At 45.7% G+C, this 22,066-nt stretch overlaps 1 protein-coding gene across 1 annotated transcript in view; it reads right to left on the minus strand.

Annotated features, from left to right (window-relative positions):
* Nucleotides 1–12,551: 12,551 nt before the first annotated feature.
* Nucleotides 12,552–22,066, minus strand: part of LOC139533699 (plexin-B2-like) — a 73,629-nt gene continuing 64,114 nt past the window's right edge. Inside the window, exons 31-37 of the mRNA XM_071331986.1 lie at nucleotides 21,732–21,816; nucleotides 21,302–21,453; nucleotides 20,260–20,420; nucleotides 16,019–16,231; nucleotides 15,738–15,813; nucleotides 15,555–15,629; nucleotides 12,552–14,340 (exon numbers count right to left, since the gene is read on the minus strand). Of these exons, the coding sequence (XP_071188087.1) occupies nucleotides 14,236–14,340; nucleotides 15,555–15,629; nucleotides 15,738–15,813; nucleotides 16,019–16,231; nucleotides 20,260–20,420; nucleotides 21,302–21,453; nucleotides 21,732–21,816 (867 nt within the window). The 3' untranslated portion in view covers nucleotides 12,552–14,235. The remainder of the gene's footprint in view (nucleotides 14,341–15,554; nucleotides 15,630–15,737; nucleotides 15,814–16,018; nucleotides 16,232–20,259; nucleotides 20,421–21,301; nucleotides 21,454–21,731; nucleotides 21,817–22,066) is intronic.

Here is a 22,066-nt window from a genome sequence, read left to right on the forward strand (position 1 = left end):
GGGAGAGTGGGGTCTGTTTTTAATACAGCATCACTCCGTCAAAGGAAATATATTATTCTTTCTAACAAGGGTATCTACATATATTTCACAATGTTGTGTCTCTCTGGAAATAATCAGAATTCATGTAAACATTACAGTTTAGAAAAGTGGTCTCTTGGCACAACTTACCCCGGGTATTGGGTAAGTTGAGCCGTGAGACAGGGTAAATTAAGCTGCCAACACTGTTCTGTACTTAATGAAATATTACCACTACCTTTTTAAAAGGCATGTCTCTATTTTCCAAAGACAATTCAACACAATGACAATCGTTTTTTTTTTGTCTTCTAATCATTTTAAACACTTTTAACATAGGCCAGGCCTTGTAGTTACCTCATATCCCAGAGCCTGGGAAGAAAGCGCTTTCATTTGCTCATGTAAAATGGACTTGGAGTATGTACTGTACTGTGTGTCCATGGCAGTGATTGTTGGTGGAGTTGTTATTCTACTTTTGACCATGTGAGGGCAGCTTTGTCAAGCAACTACATCTACACCCACACCAGCCCTACCGAGAGACACACAAATACAGTCACCTCTATGTCCTCTTGACCACCTGACATAAACACCTCATCTAAAATCAAATCAAATCAAAGAGATGATGTGCAGGGGTACGAGGTAATTACGGTAGCTACAGTATGGACATATAGGTAGGGGTAAAGAGATGATGTGCAGGGGTACGAGGTAATTACGGTAGCTACAGTATGGACATATAGGTAGGGGTAAAGAGATGATGTGCAGGGGTACGAGGTAATTACGGTAGCTACAGTATGGACATATAGGTAGGGGTAAAGAGATGATGTGCAGGGGTACGAGGTAATTACGGTAGCTACAGTATGGACATATAGGTAGGGGTAAAGAGATGATGTGCAGGGGTACGAGGTAATTACGGTAGCTACAGTATGGACATATAGGTAGGGGTAAAGAGATGATGTGCAGGGGTACGAGGTAATTACGGTAGCTACAGTATGGACATATAGGTAGGGGTAAAGAGATGATGTGCAGGGGTACGAGGTAATTACGGTAGCTACAGTATGGACATATAGGTAGGGGTAAAGAGATGATGTGCAGGGGTACGAGGTAATTACGGTAGCTACAGTATGGACATATAGGTAGGGGTAAAGAGATGATGTGCAGGGGTACGAGGTAATTACGGTAGCTACAGTATGGACATATAGGTAGGGGTAAAGAGATGATGTGCAGGGGTACGAGGTAATTACGGTAGCTACAGTATGGACATATAGGTAGGGGTAAAGAGATGATGTGCAGGGGTACGAGGTAATTACGGTAGCTACAGTATGGACATATAGGTAGGGGTAAAGAGATGATGTGCAGGGGTACGAGGTAATTACGGTAGCTACAGTATGGACATATAGGTAGGGGTAAAGAGATGATGTGCAGGGGTACGAGGTAATTACGGTAGCTACAGTATGGACATATAGGTAGGGGTAAAGAGATGATGTGCAGGGGTACGAGGTAATTACGGTAGCTACAGTATGGACATATAGGTAGGGGTAAAGAGATGATGTGCAGGGGTACGAGGTAATTACGGTAGCTACAGTATGGACATATAGGTAGGGGTAAAGAGATGATGTGCAGGGGTACGAGGTAATTACGGTAGCTACAGTATGGACATATAGGTAGGGGTAAAGAGATGATGTGCAGGGGTACGAGGTAATTACGGTAGCTACAGTATGGACATATAGGTAGGGGTAAAGAGATGATGTGCAGGGGTACGAGGTAATTACGGTAGCTACAGTATGGACATATAGGTAGGGGTAAAGAGATGATGTGCAGGGGTACGAGGTAATTACGGTAGCTACAGTATGGACATATAGGTAGGGGTAAAGAGATGATGTGCAGGGGTACGAGGTAATTACGGTAGCTACAGTATGGACATATAGGTAGGGGTAAAGAGATGATGTGCAGGGGTACGAGGTAATTACGGTAGCTACAGTATGGACATATAGGTAGGGGTAAAGAGATGATGTGCAGGGGTACGAGGTAATTACGGTAGCTACAGTATGGACATATAGGTAGGGGTAAAGAGATGATGTGCAGGGGTACGAGGTAATTACGGTAGCTACAGTATGGACATATAGGTAGGGGTAAAGAGATGATGTGCAGGGGTACGAGGTAATTACGGTAGCTACAGTATGGACATATAGGTAGGGGTAAAGAGATGATGTGCAGGGGTACGAGGTAATTACGGTAGCTACAGTATGGACATATAGGTAGGGGTAAAGAGATGATGTGCAGGGGTACGAGGTAATTACGGTAGCTACAGTATGGACATATAGGTAGGGGTAAAGAGATGATGTGCAGGGGTACGAGGTAATTACGGTAGCTACAGTATGGACATATAGGTAGGGGTAAAGAGATGATGTGCAGGGGTACGAGGTAATTACGGTAGCTACAGTATGGACATATAGGTAGGGGTAAAGAGATGATGTGCAGGGGTACGAGGTAATTACGGTAGAGCAGCTACAGTATGGACATATAGGTAGGGGTAAAGAGATGATGTGCAGGGGTACGAGGTAATTACGGTAGCTACAGTATGGACATATAGGTAGGGGTAAAGAGATGATGTGCAGGGGTACGAGGTAATTACGGTAGCTACAGTATGGACATATAGGTAGGGGTAAAGAGATGATGTGCAGGGGTACGAGGTAATTACGGTAGCTACAGTATGGACATATAGGTAGGGGTAAAGAGATGATGTGCAGGGGTACGAGGTAATTACGGTAGCTACAGTATGGACATATAGGTAGGGGTAAAGAGATGATGTGCAGGGGTACGAGGTAATTACGGTAGCTACAGTATGGACATATAGGTAGGGGTAAAGAGATGATGTGCAGGGGTACGAGGTAATTAACGGTAGCTACAGTATGGACATATAGGTAGGGGTAAAGAGATGATGTGCAGGGGTACGAGGTAATTACGGTAGCTACAGTATGGACATATAGGTAGGGGTAAAGAGATGATGTGCAGGGGTACGAGGTAATTACGGTAGCTACAGTATGGACATATAGGTAGGGGTAAAGAGATGATGTGCAGGGGTACGAGGTAATTAAGGTAGCTACAGTATGGACATATAGGTAGGGGTAAAGAGATGATGTGCAGGGGTACGAGGTAATTACGGTAGCTACAGTATGGACATATAGGTAGGGGTAAAGAGATGATGTGCAGGGGTACGAGGTAATTACGGTAGCTACAGTATGGACATATAGGTAGGGGTAAAGAGATGATGTGCAGGGGTACGAGGTAATTACGGTAGCTACAGTATGGACATATAGGTAGGGGTAAAGAGATGATGTGCAGGGGTACGAGGTAATTACGGTAGCTACAGTATGGACATATAGGTAGGGGTAAAGAGATGATGTGCAGGGGTACGAGGTAATTACGGTAGCTACAGTATGGACATATAGGTAGGGGTAAAGAGATGATGTGCAGGGGTACGAGGTAATTACGGTAGCTACAGTATGGACATATAGGTAGGGGTAAAGAGATGATGTGCAGGGGTACGAGGTAATTACGGTAGCTACAGTATGGACATATAGGTAGGGGTAAAGAGATGATGTGCAGGGGTACGAGGTAATTACGGTAGCTACAGTATGGACATATAGGTAGGGGTAAAGAGATGATGTGCAGGGGTACGAGGTAATTACAGGTAGCTACAGTATGGACATATAGGTAGGGGTAAAGAGATGATGTGCAGGGGTACGAGGTAATTACGGTAGCTACAGTATGGACATATAGGTAGGGGTAAAGAGATGATGTGCAGGGGTACGAGGTAATTAAGGTAGCTACAGTATGGACATATAGGTAGGGGTAAAGAGATGATGTGCAGGGGTACGAGGTAATTACGGGAGCTACAGTATGGACATATAGGTAGGGGTAAAGAGATGATGTGCAGGGGTACGAGGTAATTACGGTAGCTACAGTATGGACATATAGGTAGGGGTAAAGAGATGATGTGCAGGGGTACGAGGTAATTAAGGTAGCTACAGTATGGACATATAGGTAGGGGTAAAGAGATGATGTGCAGGGGTACGAGGTAATTACGGTAGCTACAGTATGGACATATAGGTAGGGGTAAAGAGATGATGTGCAGGGGTACGAGGTAATTACGGTAGCTACAGTATGGACATATAGGTAGGGGTAAAGAGATGATGTGCAGGGGTACGAGGTAATTACGGTAGCTACAGTATGGACATATAGGTAGGGGTAAAGAGATGATGTGCAGGGGTACGAGGTAATTACGGTAGCTACAGTATGGACATATAGGTAGGGGTAAAGAGATGATGTGCAGGGGTACGAGGTAATTACGGTAGCTACAGTATGGACATATAGGTAGGGGTAAAGAGATGATGTGCAGGGGTACGAGGTAATTAAGGTAGCTACAGTATGGACATATAGGTAGGGGTAAAGAGATGATGTGCAGGGGTACGAGGAAATTAAGGTAGCTACAGTATGGACATATAGGTAGGGGTAAAGAGATGATGTGCAGGGGTACGAGGTAATTAAGGTAGCTACAGTATGGACATATAGGTAGGGGTAAAGAGATGATGTGCAGGGGTACGAGGTAATTAAGGTAGCTACAGTATGGACATATAGGTAGGGGTAAAGAGATGATGTGCAGGGGTACGAGGTAATTACGGTAGCTACAGTATGGACATATAGGTAGGGGTAAAGAGATGATGTGCAGGGGTACGAGGTAATTACGGTAGCTACAGTATGGACATATAGGTAGGGGTAAAGAGATGATGTGCAGGGGTACGAGGTAATTACGGTAGCTACAGTATGGACATATAGGTAGGGGTAAAGAGATGATGTGCAGGGGTACGAGGTAGCTACAGTATGGACATATAGGTAGGGGTAAAGAGAGGATGTGCAGGGGTACGAGGTAGCTACAGTATGGACATATAGGTAGGGGTAAAGTGAATAGGTAACAGGATAGATAATAAGCAGCAGCGGGTAGCCATTTGATTAGACTACTTATCAGTCTTATGGCTTGTCCTGTCCACGTGACTCTAGCTGTCCACACACACTATGCTGCTGTTATGACGAAGCCACATCTGCAGATACTAAAGAATTTCTCATGAGGGTTGGTCTGATTACGTAACTACTTTACTTAACTACTTCATTACGCCACCTCTTTTGAGTCAGTGGGCTGACGAGGGAAATTCAAATATAACCTCCCAACAGCGATTCCTTAGGGTCACATAGGACTTCCATAAGGCTCCCATTTAGGAGACAAGTAGTGCATTCCAATATCCACACTAGGATAGCACTTAGAATGAATGACCAATACATTACTTCATTCTACGCGCTATACTAGTGTGGTATGACAGTGAAATAAATCAGTTAGCAGGAGAATGACAGTGATTATGCTCCAAATGGCACTCTATTCCCTATATAGTGCCCACAATTACTGCACTACATTAGGGAATAGGGTGTGACTATTACAGATGGAGAGCTGTTGTGATGGTGGGATGTTGACATCCTCCAATAGTCTCTCTCTCTTGCCATCTACCATCAGATCAGTGTCCACCTCTCCCTCTGGCCATCTCCCATCAGATCAGTGTCCACCCCTCTCTCTGGCCATCTCCCATCAGATCAGTGTCCACACCTCTCTCTGGCCATCTCCCATCAGATCAGTGTCCACCCCTCTCTCTGGCCATCTCCCATCAGATCAGTGTCCACACCTCTCTCTGGGTATCTCCCATCAGATCAGTGTCCACACCTCTCTCTGGCCATCTCCCATCAGATCAGTGTCCACACCTCTCTCTGGCCATCTCCCATCAGATCAGTGTCCACACCTCTCTCTGGCCATCTCCCATCAGATCAGTGTCCACCCATCTCTCTGGCCATCTCCCATCAGATCAGTGTCCACCCATCTCTCTGGCCGTCTCCCATCAGATCAGTGTCCACCCATCTCTCTGGCCGTCTCCCATCAGATCAGTGTCCACCCCTCTCTCTGGCCATCTCCCATCAGATCAGTGTCCACCCCTCTCTGGCAGGATAGTTTGGGAAACCTATTATAGTGTACTCTAATATACTGTACAGTAACATTGATGCAGTGTGTGTGTGTGGGGACTTTGATACACCCTCTGCTACGAGGGGCTTGTTGACAAGACAAGAACCCAAACGCTTTCATCCTTTTGTATTTCATTTTAGCAGAGCCGTTAGTGCCCTGGGCTAACGAGGACGTCTTTACAGAGCTCTTGCCCCTGTTCAGTGTTTACACTCAAATATACAGAACAGACGAATACATTCAGGACAACGTCTTCTGAACAGACTGTATTGTATAGCAAAGGGTTCTGTATGTTGGGGCTTTAAGAGATGTAGAGGAACGGAAGTCTGGCCTGGCTGTTGGAAGTCTGGCCTGGCCTGGCTGTTGGAAGTCTGGCCTGGCTGTTGGACCAGTGTCGGCCAGAGTTCAGTCAGTCATGGCTGAGATTGCAGAGGAGAGGAGCCCCAGACCAGACCTGGAAGGGGTATCTGGCTGGCATTCTCTAAATGTGTTGCCCACTTCTCCTCTGCTAGGCAGGCAGGGCAGGGCAGGCAAGGCTGGGGCATTTGGTTAGAAGCCTAGTTTCCACACAGCCAGCCGATTCACTGACGTGGGCAGGCGGACATCTCACCACTCTTCATGCCAACCCAGTCCAGGCCACAGTCAGGAACACCAACAGGCTTAACAGACAGAGGAGGAATCACATCTCAGTCAGAAGAGTTCACACAGACCTGCTCAGCAGCATGGACAGAAACATTGCTCAAAACTACACACGGAAGAACGCACACAGACACACACACACACACAATAGCTGATCTCTTGAATAAAATGAGTCTCGATCAACATTCTCTGACTACAAAACACTCATGTTGAGTGTGGGTGGCTTCATAAAGCACCAAGCTCTCCTTTCTGAACCATTAAGTAGTGGTGAGTATTAGGTTTGTCCTCACTGGACTTTATTAAACAGTTGTTGCTACAGCCCAACTGCAGCCCAACAAAGCTTTCATCTGTAGTCCAAAATACACTGTTAGGATGTAGGGAGGAAAAACACTGGTCCACTGTGTTCAGTCAGTCAACACACACATCACTTACCCATTAGTGTTGACCGCACCATGGGTTTTACCCATTACAGTGCTGACCGTGTCATGGGTTTTACCCATTCGTGTTGACCGTGTAATGGGTTTTACCCATTACAGTGTTGACCGTACCATGGGTTTTACCCATTACAGTGTTGACCATGTCATGGGTTTTACCCATTACAATGTTGACCATATCATGGTTTTGCCCATTACAGTGTTGACCATAACATGGTTTTACCCATTACAGTGATGACCGTGTCATGGGTTTATCCATTACAGTGTTGACCTAGTCATGGGTTTTACCCATTACAGTGTTGACCTAGTCATGGGTTTTACCCATTACAGTGTTGACCGTGTCATGGGTTTTACCCATTACAGTGTTGACCGTGTCATGGTTTTACCCATTACACTGTTGACCGTGTCATGGGTTTTACCCATTACAGTGTTGACCGTGTCATGGGTTTTACCCATTAAAGTGCTGACCGTGTCATGGGTTTACCCATTACAGTGTTGACCGTGTCATGGGTTTACCCATTACAGTGTTGACCGTGTCATGGGTTTTACCCATTACAGTGTTGACCGTGTCATGGGTTTTACCCATTACAGTGTTGACCGTGTCATGTGTTTTACCCATTACAGTGTTGACCGTGTCATGGGTTTACCCATTACAGTGTTGACCGTACCATGGGTTTTACCCATTACAGTGTTGACCGTGTAATGGGTTTTACCCATTCCAGTGTTGACCGTGTAATGGGTTTTACCCATTACACTGTTGACCGTGTCATGGGTTTTACCCATTACAGTGTTGACTGTGTCATGGGTTTTACCCATTAAAGTGCTGACCGTGTCATGGGTTTTACCCATTACAGTGTTGACCGTATCATGGGTTTTACCCATTACAGTGTTGACCGTGTCATGGTTTTACCCATTACAGTGTTGACCGTGTCATGGGTTTTACCCATTACAGTGTTGACCGTGTCATGGTTTTACCCATTACAGTGTTGACCGTGCCATGTGTTTTACCCATTACAGTGTTGACCGTGTCATGGTTTTACCCATTACAGTGTTGACCGCACCATGGGTTTTACCCATTACAGTGTTGACCGCACCATGGTTTTACCCATTACAGTGTTGACCGTGTCATGGGTTTACCCATTACAGTGTTGACCGCACCATGGTTTTACCCATTACAGTGTTGACCCTGTCATGGTTTTACCCATTACAGTGTTGACCGTGTCATGGTTTTTACCCATTACAGTGTTGACCGTGTCATGGTTTTACCCATTACAGTGTTGACCGTGTCATGGGTTTTACCCATTACAGTGTTGACCGTGTCATGGTTTTACCCATTACAGTGTTGACCGTGTCATGGTTTTTACCCATTACAGTGTTGACCGTGTCATGGTTTTTACCCATTACAGTGTTGACCGTGCCATGGGTTTTACCCATTACAGTGTTGACCGTGTCATGGTTTTACCCATTGCAGTGTTGACCGTGTAATGGGTTTTACCCATTACAGTGTTGACCGTGTCATGGGTTTACCCATTACAGTGTTGACCGCACCATGGTTTTACCCATTACAGTGTTGACCCTGTCATGGTTTTACCCATTACAGTGTTGACCCTGTCATGGTTTTACCCATTACAGTGTTGACCGTGTCATGGGTTTTACCCATTACAGTGTTGACCGTGTCACGGTTTTACCCATTAAAGTGCTGACCGTGTCATGGGTTTTACCCATTACAGTGTTGGCCGTGTAATGGGTTTTACCCATTACAGTGTTGACCGTGTCATGGGTTTTACCCATTACAGTGTTGACCGTGTCATGTGTTTTACCTATTGCAGTGTTGACCGTGTCATGGTTTTTACCCATTACAGTGTTGACCGTGTCATGGTTTTTACCCATTACAGTGTTGACCGTGCCATGGGTTTTACCCATTACAGTGTTGACCGTGTCATGGTTTTAGCCATTGCAGTGTTGACCGTGTAATGGGTTTTACCCATTACAGTGTTGACCGTGTCATGGGTTTACCCATTACAGTGTTGACCGCACCATGGTTTTACCCATTACAGTGTTGACCCTGTCATGGTTTTACCCATTACAGTGTTGACCGTGTCATGGGTTTTACCCATTACAGTGTTGACCGTGTCACGGTTTTACCCATTAAAGTGCTGACCGTGTCATGGGTTTTACCCATTACAGTGTTGACCGTGTCATGGTTTTACCCATTACAGTGTTGACCGTGCCATGTGTTTTACCCATTACAGTGTTGACCGTGTCATGGTTTTACCCATTACAGTGTTGACCGCACCATGGGTTTTACCCATTACAGTGTTGACCGCACCATGGTTTTACCCATTACAGTGTTGACCGTGTCATGGGTTTACCCATTACAGTGTTGACCGCGCCATGGTTTTACCCATTACAGTGTTGACCCTGTCATGGTTTTACCCATTACAGTGTTGACCGTGTCATGGTTTTTACCCATTACAGTGTTGACCGTGTCATGGTTTTACCCATTACAGTGTTGACCGTGTCATGGGTTTTACCCATTACAGTGTTGACCGTGTCATGGTTTTACCCATTACAGTGTTGACCGTGTCATGGTTTTTACCCATTACAGTGTTGACCGTGTCATGGTTTTTACCCATTACAGTGTTGACCGTGCCATGGGTTTTACCCATTACAATGTTGACCGTGTCATGGTTTTACCCATTGCAGTGTTGACCGTGTAATGGGTTTTACCCATTACAGTGTTGACCGTGTCATGGGTTTACCCATTACAGTGTTGACCGCACCATGGTTTTACCCATTACAGTGTTGACCCTGTCATGGTTTTACCCATTACAGTGTTGACCGTGTCATCGGTTTTACCCATTACAGTGTTGACCGTGTCACGGTTTTACCCATTAAAGTGCTGACCGTGTCATGGGTTTTACCCATTACAGTGTTGGCCGTGTAATGGGTTTTACCCATTACAGTGTTGACCGTGTCATGGGTTTTACCCATTACAGTGTTGACCGTGTCATGTGTTTTACCTATTGCAGTGTTGACCGTGTCATGGTTTTTACCCATTACAGTGTTGACCGTGTCATGGTTTTTACCCATTACAGTGTTGACCGTGCCATGGGTTTTACCCATTACAGTGTTGACCGTGTCATGGTTTTAGCCATTGCAGTGTTGACCGTGTAATGGGTTTTACCCATTACAGTGTTGACCGTGTCATGGGTTTACCCATTACAGTGTTGACCGCACCATGGTTTTACCCATTACAGTGTTGACCCTGTCATGGTTTTACCCATTACAGTGTTGACCGTGTCATGGGTTTTACCCATTACAGTGTTGACCGTGTCACGGTTTTACCCATTAAAGTGCTGACCGTGTCATGGGTTTTACCCATTACAGTGTTGGCCGTGTAATGGGTTTTACCCATTACAGTGTTGGCCGTGTAATGGGTTTTACCCATTACAGTGTTGACCGTGTCATGGGTTTTACCCATTACAGTGTTGACCGTGTCATGTGTTTTACCTATTGCAGTGTTGACCGTGTCCTGGGTTTTACCCATTACAGTGTTGACCGTGTCATGGGTTTTACCCATTACAGTTTTACCCATTACAGTGTTGCCCGTGTCATGGGTTTTACCAATTACAGTTTTACCCATTACAGTGTTGACCGTGTCACAGTTTTACCCATTGCAGTGTTGACCGTGTCATGGTCTTACCCATTACAGTGTTGACCGTGTCACGGTTTTACCCATTACAGTGCTGACCGTGTCATGGTTTTACTATTAGTGTGTGTCCCAAATGACACCCTATTCCCTGCATTGTACTCTACTTTTGACCATTTTGACAAATGTAGGGAACAGGGTACCATTTGAGGGACACCCTAATTCTCTGATAATAAATCAAATAATGTCTTCTCTTTACTCCTCCCGTCATCACTACATTTATTATTATTACCAACAATTCTCTATTCATTAAGATTATTGCAGAGCTTTAATTGACTGTCAACATAGGAGAGAGAGAACGAGAGAGGAGAGAGAACGAGAGAGGAGAGAGAGAACGAGAGAGGAGAGAGAGAACGAGAGATGAGATGAGAGAGAGAACGAGAGAGGAGAGAGAGAACGAGAGATGAGAGAGAGAACGAGAGGAGAGAACGAGAGAGGAGAGAACGAGAGGGGAGAGAGAACGAGAGGGGAGAGAGGGGAGATAACGAGAGGGGAGAGAACGAGAGGGGAGAGAACGAGAGGGGAGAGAGGGGAGAGAACGAGAGGGGAGAGACGAGAGAGAACGAGAGGGGAGAGACGAGAGAGAACGAGAGGGGAGAGAGAGAACGAGAGATGAGGGAGAATGAGAGAGGAGGGAGAACGAGAGAGGAGAGAGGGACATACATAAGAGGAGAAGAGTGAGAAAGAACCATGGAGAACAAGAGAGAAAGTGACAAAGAAAATGAAAAAAGAGAATGCATAAATGAGTCAGTCAGTGATGACTTGTGCAGTCTGATTGTAATTAGAGATCAAAGAGTTCCCCTGCTGTGTCCGTCTGTCTGGCTGGTGTGGGTCCTCTAGAGTGGGCAGAGACTGGGTATGTGACTGGCAACCATAGCAACACCAGACAGTCTGCTGATGCCATCTACCCCTAGGCACCCTATTCCCTATATAGGGCACTACTTTCTTTTTCTACCAGGGCCCTATAGGGAATAGGGTGCCGTTTGAGACGTATTCTCAGTCATAGCCACCTGCTATGGTAACAGAGGGGTTCTGAGACCAATCACAACCTGAGGAAAGAGTCTCACAATTCCCTCTCAATTCCTGTTAATATTCATGACAGAGTTGTGCAAGTGTCTGAGTTAGGTGCTAAGTCATATCCCATATTAGGATTAGTCGTCATTCATCCAAGTGTCTGAGTTAGGTGCTAAGTCATATCCCATATTAGGATTAGTCCTCATTCATCCAAGTGTCTGAGTTAGGTGCTTAGTCATATCCCATATTAGGATTGGTCCTCATTCATCCATATAGCTGGCAAGCCTAGAGAACCCAGCATCCTCAGATGAACTGAGACTAATCCTGTAGTTGAGGAAAGACTCGAATTTCAATTCAAAAGACGCATTAATATTTATCAGAGTTACACAAGTGTCCCCATTTGACCCTACGAGTGGTGAACACAGTAAGGAGCAACCTAACATTGCTCAGATGAACTTAGGCAGTGCCCCAAATACCACTATTGCCTTTATAGTGCACTTTTTGGGGGGGCCCCGCTGGCCCTGGTCAAAGGTAGCGCACTATATCAGGAACATTTGGGACGCACCTTAAATAAATCACCAGGTCAATACGTGAGGATATTGGCAGCATCACATCATGTACCATAGAGACATTCTATTCATCTACCCCCTATAGCTTCAGCATGACAACATCAACACATTGGTTTAGTATTAAAATATATTTGAGAAGTGATTCAAAATGAAGCAGTTGCATAGCAGATAAAACAAACGAGCTGATGACGATGTGAAAACTATTTGGCAAATGATTTAAGGATGACGTTTGAAATCCATCGTAATGGTTTCAGAAGAATTGACAGCTGTGACAGGGATCACTAGAGAAAGCAGTACCAGTACTGTAGACAACCTCCACAAGTCATGGTGGTTCACAGCTCAATGATTTACAAAAGTACCATTCAATTATATACATATGAAATGATCATTTTAGCATTTCTCTTTTCAATATCTAGTTTCATGTTTCACACACAGGCAATGGTCTACAATGACAATAAGAGCCATTTTGAAATAAACTGTTTAAAAAAATTACACAGAAAAACAATTATGGCATAACACATACCAGCAAACATTCTATACTATTAGCATTGAGCTAAAGTGGTTACATTTCAGATTAACAGAGCCCTGATTCATCTATCCACATACGTACTATTTCTGCACCCAAGATGGAAAAATGAAGGCAAATGATTTATTTCTTGTATAAAAATGAGAAGATCTTCAGGTCCACTGTGTATTGGGCACTTAGTCGAGCCAAAGCCTAACGTGTGTGAGCTCTAACTTGGTCCACCAGTTAGTTTCAGGGAGACGTTGATGTCTCTGGTACAGTATGAATGTGCTTCATCTTTGAGTCTGTTTGGCTTGTTTTACTACTGTATAGGGGAGCGCTGACCCGGAATAGTGACACGGTCATCATGTGAAGTGGTTCAAGGCTGCTGCATCCTATTCCCCTGCATAATGCTCTACACGGAGAACCCAAATCAAAAATAGATCAACGACAAATACAAATCATGACAAAAACAAAGTGATTAACCAGTCATAACTAGCCAATGGCAATGCAGATTACACAGTAAGCAACCAATCGATTAAACACAGGATATGACATCATGGAACACCCTGCTTCTTCGCTTCTAGAAACTTTTTAAAAACACAAATTAACAAACTTAGTTTTGCCCATCCATCCTTTTTAAAAATAATTTCATCTTGGTATGTAAAGCGTCTTTTGCATAAAGCCTGTGCCATAAAAATATATTTACATACAACACCACTCTCCTAACTCTGGTCTACTCTGGAGCACATTAAACATCTGATTATCTGTACAAGCTGTAAGTCATCAACACCAGGTTGTATATCATGGGACTGACAGGTATAGTTGCTATGGTTGGTCAGTGGTGGTGTACCGTATATCCTCCGTAGGCTGGGTTTACAGTCTGCTAGTTCACTCAGGGACTATACCGTAGGCTGGGTTTACAGTCTGCTAGCTCAGTCAGGGACTATACCGTAGGCTGGGTTTACAGTCTGCTAGCTCACTCAGGGACTGTACTGAAGGGCCTTGCTCATTCAGTATATAGGATCCATAGAGTCAGAGAGAGAGAGGGAGACTGATGATTAGGGATCATCCTGTCCAACTTTGGCCCAGTAGCTCTGCTCCTTCACAAGTATTTTCGCCAAAACGCAATAGTTTCCCACAGTTTCTCATGTCTCTAGGGGGAAGAGATATGTGTAACTCTTCATGGTTGATACTGTAATAGTCTGAAGTCTGCCTCAGTCTCCGGTCCCCCTCATCTTGGTCTACAGAGTGGTCCCATAGCTCCTCCCCCTTTCTCTAGGGGTCAGAGGTTAAAGGTCGGTGACTTTGTTCTCGAGGGCGGCGGCTATCTGCTGCAGCCGCAGAGTCAGCTGTTTACTCTGGGCGGCTGGGTCCTCATCTAAAGACTGGATGATCTGGAGGGAGGGAGGGAGGGAGATGAGAGAGGACAGAAGAGACAGTCGTAAACAGATTTTCCTACAACAGAAAGTGACATCAATTTGTCTAATTTCCTACAGGACGTAGAGACAATGCAGAGGTAGTCAACCAAGAGGATAGGGCCTTCAAAACCACCAAACAAGGAAGTGAGTCCTAAGGTTCTTAACCAAGAGGATAGGGCCTTCAAACCACCAAACAAGGAAGTGAGTCCTAAGGTTCTTAACCAAGAGGATAGGGCCTTCAAACCACCAAACAAGGAAGTGAGTCCTAAGGTTCTTAACCAAGAGGATAGGGCCTTCAAACCACCAAACAAGGAAGTGAGTCCTAAGGTTCTTAACCAAGAGGATAGGGCCTTCAAACCACCAAACAAGGAAGTGAGTCCTAAGGTTCTTAACCAAGTGGATAGGGCCTTCAAACCACCAAACAAGGAAGTGAGTCCTAAGGTTCTTAACCAAGTGGATAGGGCCTTCAAACCACCAAACAAGGAAGTGAGTCCTAAGGTTCTTAACCAAGAGGATAGGGCCTTCAAACCACCAAACAAGGAAGTGAGTCCTAAGGTTCTTAACCAAGAGGATAGGGCCTTCAAACCACCAAACAAGGAAGTGAGTCCTAAGGTTCTTAACCAAGTGGATAGGGCCTTCAAACCACCAAACAAGGAAGTGAGTCCTAAGGTTCTTAACCAAGAGGATAGGGCCTTCAAACCACCAAACAAGGAAGTGAGTCCTAAGGTTCTTAACCAAGAGGATAGGGCCTTCAAACCACCAAACAAGGAAGTGAGTCCTAAGGTTCTTAACCAAGTGGATAGGGCCTTCAAACCACCAAACAAGGAAGTGAGTCCTAAGGTTCTTAACCAAGTGGATAGGGCCTTCAAACCACCAAACAAGGAAGTGAGTCCTAAGGTTCTTAACCAAGAGGATAGGGCCTTCAAACCACCAAACAAGGAAGTGAGTCCTAAGGTTCTTAACCAAGTGGATAGGGCCTTCAAACCACCAAACAAGGAAGTGAGTCCTAAGGTTCTTAACCAAGAGGATAGGGCCTTCAAACCACCAAACAAGGAAGTGAGTCCTAAGGTTCTTAACCAAGAGGATAGGGCCTTCAAACCACCAAACAAGGAAGTGAGTCCTAAGGTTCTTAACCAAGAGGATAGGGCCTTCAAACCACCAAACAAGGAAGTGAGTCCTAAGGTTTTTACCCCGTCATAGTATTTGCTGGCATACTGGTAGAGCTGGTGCAAGGCTGCCTGGGTATTCAGCGTGTCTGTGTGTTCCTGGAGAGCACAAAGAAGGAAGGATGAACCTTATTGTTGTATTCTGAAGATGCAATAGAAGACTGCCCACACACAAGCACAAACAGATGTGAGGTCACGTGTACGTACCCTGGACACCTCAGCCAGGTGTGTGTTCATGTCCTGGTCACTGACTGGGACCATCTGCTTGATTCCCTTGTAGTAACTGAGGAGAGACAGAATGATAGAGAGATGAGATGTCTGATTGGCTGCCAGGTCCTACCAACCTATCCCCTGTGTTGTTTCTGATGCACTAGGAGAGACAGTAGTACTTCTGGTGTGTTCTGACTGCAACCTATTCTCTATATCGGCCATGAGTACTGCAGTATCGGCTCATTTGATAGGCAGTCAATCATGAAAAGGGAACTCACTCGTCCACCATCTTCTTATAGGTGGAGATCTCCTTTGCATAGAGCAGCTTGTTGCTGGGAGATTCCCGGGTCAGTTTGTGTTCCGTCTTGGTGCAGGCGTCCATGAAGGTCTGAGCGATGACGGACAGCGACGCGTCCACCACCTCCGTCACGTGCACGTCAAAGATGAAGTGAGGGTTCTTCAGGATGTTCACCCAGAAACGCATGGGCAGGCTGGGGATAGAGAACACACACATTAGTATACACACCACACCGTACAGAGCAACCCAGCATGAGAGCAAGGTGAAACAGGTGCAGGCTATCCATACTAAAAGCCAACTCCTTCCCATCTAATTTAACAAGATAACAGATCCCTTTTCCTTCTGCCTCACAGACAAGCTGAGTCACTCAAACCCAGACATCTTCACTCAACCCAGGAAAGCACAAGTCAACAGGTGTGAGTAAGGCTGAATAAAGCCTAATAAATCAGCCTCAGTCCAAAAAGAGCTCCTGTTACAGTGGTGTGACCCTCCTGCTTACAGAAGGACTAGTGCTGTGTTATTAAAACGCTGACTGGAGGAGTCTGCATCTGATCTCCATCTACCTCTGAATCAGCCTTGGTCCAGTCAATTCCTAATGACTCTACGGTCTGTGTGTGTGTGTGTGTGTGTGTCTTTGTGTGTCTTTGTGTGTGTGTCTTTGTGTGTGTGTCTTTGTGTGTGTATGTATGTGTATGTGTGTGTGTGTGTGTGTGTGTGTGTGTGTGTGTGTGTGTGTGTGTGTGTGTGTGTGTGTGAGAGAGAGAGAGAGAGAGTCAGTCTTATCCTCCAGGTAACCTCGGGCTACACCGGGCTACAGCCTCTTTAAGAATTTATATTTGTTCGCTGGATGCTCAAGGTCTTACGTTCTGTTCTCTGCCTCTATCTCAGTCTCTTTCCTCTCCGTCCCCTCTTGCCAGCTCAGCTTCACACCTGCTCTAACCCCTACAAACCTCTTGTTGACTGGAGACCAGGCCTGGGGAACATTATCCAAGGATACTGGAGTATAATTATCAAGACTTTTTAGCTGCATCACATATCACATTCACTGAAAGCCCTCATCTAATTGGCTTGCTGATATCCCCTCTTGCTGATATGCGGGAGAGGGGTGGGAGAGATAGAGAGGGAGAGAGAGAAAGGGAGAGAGAGAAAGAGGGTTAGTAAGTGTGTGAAACAGGAGAGAGACTTCTAGGAAGGGACTGAGAATGGAGAGAGGAGAGAAGAGAAACAGGGGAAGAAAGAGAGGAAGTGAGTGAAAGAGGAGACGATGGATAGTGAGAGAGATGTCTCTAGAGCAGGGGTGTCAAACTCATTTCGCATCGTGGGCCACATACGGCCTAGGGAGATGTCAAGTGGGCCGGACCATTAAAATTATACCATACTCTGCTATAAATAACCAAAATATCATGTCTTTCCTTTGTTTTGGTGTAAAGAAGCACAAGAACATTAGGAAAATATTGAAATTTAATGAACTATCCTTTTACAAAACATTTCATGAAACACCTCATATTTCCTTAGACAAATGTGCAATTTACTTTTATCATTCACAAATATGCATTGCAACTGATCCCACTGATTGTACAAAGGCACAAAACTTTAATTGGTACTGAAAAATATAGTAATGCACTTTAAGATTAAATGAGACTTTTAAAGAAAGGAATTTTTAAACCACTTACACATACGCATATAAAATCTAAATGTAATCCCTGCGTACACCTTACAAACTAAGGAGAGTGATTTTAAATGTGTAATGAAGAAAGTGTTCGCCTGTCCTGTAAATCTGTAAACTTCATACATGAAACATACATACACATACAATACTGGCTTTTACCGCTGCTTCACTGACTTCTCGGCTCTGGATGAAAGTTGACTGCTGTTTCCTCAGACCCGCCAGCAATTCGTTAATCTTATCTCTTCTCAGTTGTCCTTGCAAGCCGTCATATTTTTCGCTGTGATGAGTCTCGTAGTGGCGTCGAATATTATATTCCTTCAATACCGAAACTTGTTGCAAACACACCAAGCACGAAGGTTTTCCGTGCATCTCTGTAAATAAATAGGACGTGGTCCATTTTTCTTTGAAAATTCTACACTCCTTATCTACTTTTCTCCGTTTGGATAACGACATTTTGGCTAATGAGGGTGTAGCGGAGAGGTAGAGACCAAGGTATTAACAACGTCGTAACAAGCAGCAGATGGCGCATTGATACCGTCTGCTGTTTTCAGTCTGTCTCAGTGATGCGGCTTGTCTTCTACTCTGATGGAAAGAGTGCGCCCCTTAGCGGATAATCCATGAATTGCAGCGAATTAAAAATATTAATTCCATGTCTTTTATGCATTTTTTCCACTTTCAAATTATCCTGCGGGCCTGATCGAACCTCCTTGGGGGCCGGTTCCGGCCCGCGGGCCGTATGTTTGACACCCCTGCTCTAGAGTCTAATGAATTCAGTCTTTCATCTCCTCATCCTGACTACAGCTCTTACTCTGCCACTCATCCCCACCTGTCAATCCAATATACATCACAAGCAGTATCTATATTTAATAGTTCCCATCAACAGGAGTTCAATAATTCACTCTGATAACTTCCAGGGGTTTCAGGGAAGTTAGGACAGTCAGACCCTAGGACTACAACACGGTAAGAACTGTCAGACCCTAGGACTACAACACGGTAAGGTGGAGTCAGACCCTAGGACTACAACAAGGTAAGGACAGTCAGACCCTAGGACTACAACACGGTAAGGACTGTCAGACCCTAGGACTACAACACGGTAAGGAGGAGTCAGACCCTAGGACTACAGCACGGTAAGGACTGTCAGACCCTAGGACTACAACACGGTAAGAAGGAGTCAGACCCTAGGACTACAACACGGTAAGGAGGAGTCAGACCCTAGGACTACAACACGGTAAGGACTGTCAGACCCTAGGACTACAACACGGTAAGGACTGTCAGACCCTAGGACTACAACACGGTGAGGAAGAACAGTCAGACCCTAGGACTACAACACGGTGAGGAGGAACAGTCAGACCGTAGGACTACAACAGTGAGGAGGAGTCAGACCCGAGGACTACAACACGGTAAGGAGAAGTCAGACCCTAGGACTACAACACGGTAAGGAGGAGTCAGACCCTAGGACTACAACACGGTAAGGTCTGTCAGACCCTAGGACTACAACACGGTAAGGACTGTCAGACCCTAGGACTACAACACGGTAAGAAGGAGTCAGACCCTAGGACTACAACACGGTAAGGACTGTCAGACCCTAGGACTACAACACGGTAAGGAGGAGTCAGACCCTAGGACTACAACACGGTAAGGACTGTCAGACCCTAGGACTACAACACGGTAAGAAGGGGTCAGACCCTAGGACTACAACACGGTAAGGGCTGTCAGACCCTAGGACTACAACACGGTAAGGACTGTCAGACCCTAGGACTACAACACGGTGAGGAGGAACAGTCAGACCGTAGGACTACAACAGTGAGGAGGAGTCAGACCCGCGGACTACAACACGGTAAGGAGGAGTCAGACCCTAGGACTACAACACGGTGAGGAGGAGTCAGACCCTAGGACTACAACACGGTGAGGAGGAGTCAGACCCTAGGACTACAACACGGTGAGGAGGAGTCAGACCCTAGGACTACAACACGGTGAGGAGGAGTCAGACCCTAGGACTATAACACGGTGAGGAGGAGTCAGACCCTAGGACTACAACACGGTGAGGAGGAGTCAGACCCTAGGACTACAACACGGTGAGGAGGAGTCAGACCCTAGGACTACAACACGGTAAGGAGGAGTCAGACCCTAGGACTACAACACGGTGAGGAGGAGTCAGACCCTAGGACTACAACACGGTGAGGAGGAGTCAGACCCTAGGACTACAACACGGTAAGGAGGAGTCAGACCCTAGGACTACAACACGGTAAGGAGGAGTCAGACCCTAGGACTACAACACGGTAAGGAGGAGTCAGACCCTAGGACTACAACACGGTAAGGAGGAGTCAGACCCTAGGACTACAACACGGTAAGGAGGAGTCAGACCCTAGGACTACAACACGGTGAGGAGGAGTCAGACCCTAGGACTACAACATGTAGAAGAAGGTTGGAGGTACTGAACTAGTGTGTGTATACAGTGTGCATATCTGTGCGTGTGGTTACGTGCATGCATGTGTGTGTGTGCGCGTGAGTACAGTGTTCATATGCGTGTGTGTTTTTGTGTCCGTGTGTACCTGTTGGTCTTCCAGATATGGACGGTCTCCTCCTCAACGTTGTCGTGTTTCAGAGCCTGCTCATCCAGGAAGTCAAAGAAGTATTTAACAGCAGGAGGAACCACCGCTCCAGAACACAACACACTGCGGAAGAAATCATCCACAAACTGCTGCAGAGTACCCTGCAACACACCGAGGACACACACACATTAGGACACACACAGTTGGACATTTCCAGAGCGACTTCATCTTAAGACAGCTAGGTGGGACAACCACATATCATATCAGCTAGTCAGTAGACAGTACCTGACAGACACGGATAAAACATCAGCTCACATTAAGTACACCCACCCAATCAGTGCGTCTCCTGTCCACCCACCCAATCAGTGCGTCTCCTGTCCACCCACCCAATCAGTGCGTCTCCTGTCCACCCACCCAATCAGTGCGTCTCCTGTCCACCCACCCAATCAGTGCGTCTCCTGTCCACCCACCCAATCAGTGCGTCTCCTGTCCACCCACCCAATCAGTGCGTCTCCTGTCCACCCACCCAATCAGTGCGTCTCCTGTCCACCCACCCAATCAGTGCGTCTCCTGTCCACCCACCCAATCAGTGCGTCTCCTGTCCACCCACCCAATCAGTGCGTCTCCTGTCCACCCACCCAATCAGTGCGTCTCCTGTCCACCCACCCAATCAGTGCTATATCTTCTACATGTTCCGGGTCAAATCAGTAATGTAGGAGTAGTGTAGGAGTAATGTGGGAGTAATGTGGGAGTAGTGTAGGAGTAATGTAGGAGTAATGTGGGAGTAATGTAGGAGTAATGTGGGAGTAATGTAGGAGTAATGTAGGAGTAATGTAGGAGTAATGTAGGAGTAATGTAGGAGTAATGTGGGAGTAATGTAGGAGTAATGTAGGAGTAATGTAGGAGTAATTATGCACTGTGCTAAAGGTGTTATAACCTTATTACAACTGCTATATGTAGTACTATAACTGTTAGTAGTGCTATAACTGCTATACGTAGTGCTATAACAGCTGCAGGTCGTGTAGTTATCAGACTGACTAACCTTGACAGAGAGCAGTCGTGTCAGGTAGATCTCAGCGATGGCTTTAGTCGTGGCCTTGGCCTTCAAACTTCCTCTCTTAGATTTGACCTCATCCAGCTCGTCTGCTGGCCGCACCAGGTGGAACACCTTGTCATCTTCCAACAGGGCGTTTTCTACAGGGACACCAGGGACATGTTCAGTGGGCATCATACGGAAGACAACAGACTCAAACAGGGTGGGATTACCTTCAATCTTTTTTGTTTCCTCATGCAAAATGTTTAGCCATAATGAACACGACCCAAAGTTGAGACGTTTTCCCAAGATGCTGATCTCAGGTCAGTAGTGCATTACCCACCCTGATAGTTAAGGTTAGGATTGGAGGACAGGTAGGCTGATCCTAGATCTGTGCCTAGGGATAACATACTGAGGATATAATAAAAATCGGACTCACTTTCTTCATGGTTGTCCTGGTTCTGGTGGAACTGGCGATGGGTGTGAAGCACTCTGGACAGCACCAGCGTGGCATTGTCTCTCACCTGAAACACACAGTACCGCATATAGTTAACACCGTACCACATATAGTTAACACAGTACCACATATAGTTAACACAGTACCCCATATAGTTAACACCGTACCACATATAGTTAACACCGTACCACATATAGTTAACACAGTACCACATATAGTTAACACAGCACAGTACCACATATAGTTAACACAGCACAGTACCACATATAGTTAACACAGTACCACATATAGTTAACACCGTACCACCTATAGTTAAC

This window comes from Salvelinus alpinus, chromosome 11, assembly GCF_045679555.1.
Source record: "Salvelinus alpinus chromosome 11, SLU_Salpinus.1, whole genome shotgun sequence".
Taxonomy (NCBI): Eukaryota; Metazoa; Chordata; class Actinopteri; order Salmoniformes; family Salmonidae; genus Salvelinus; species Salvelinus alpinus.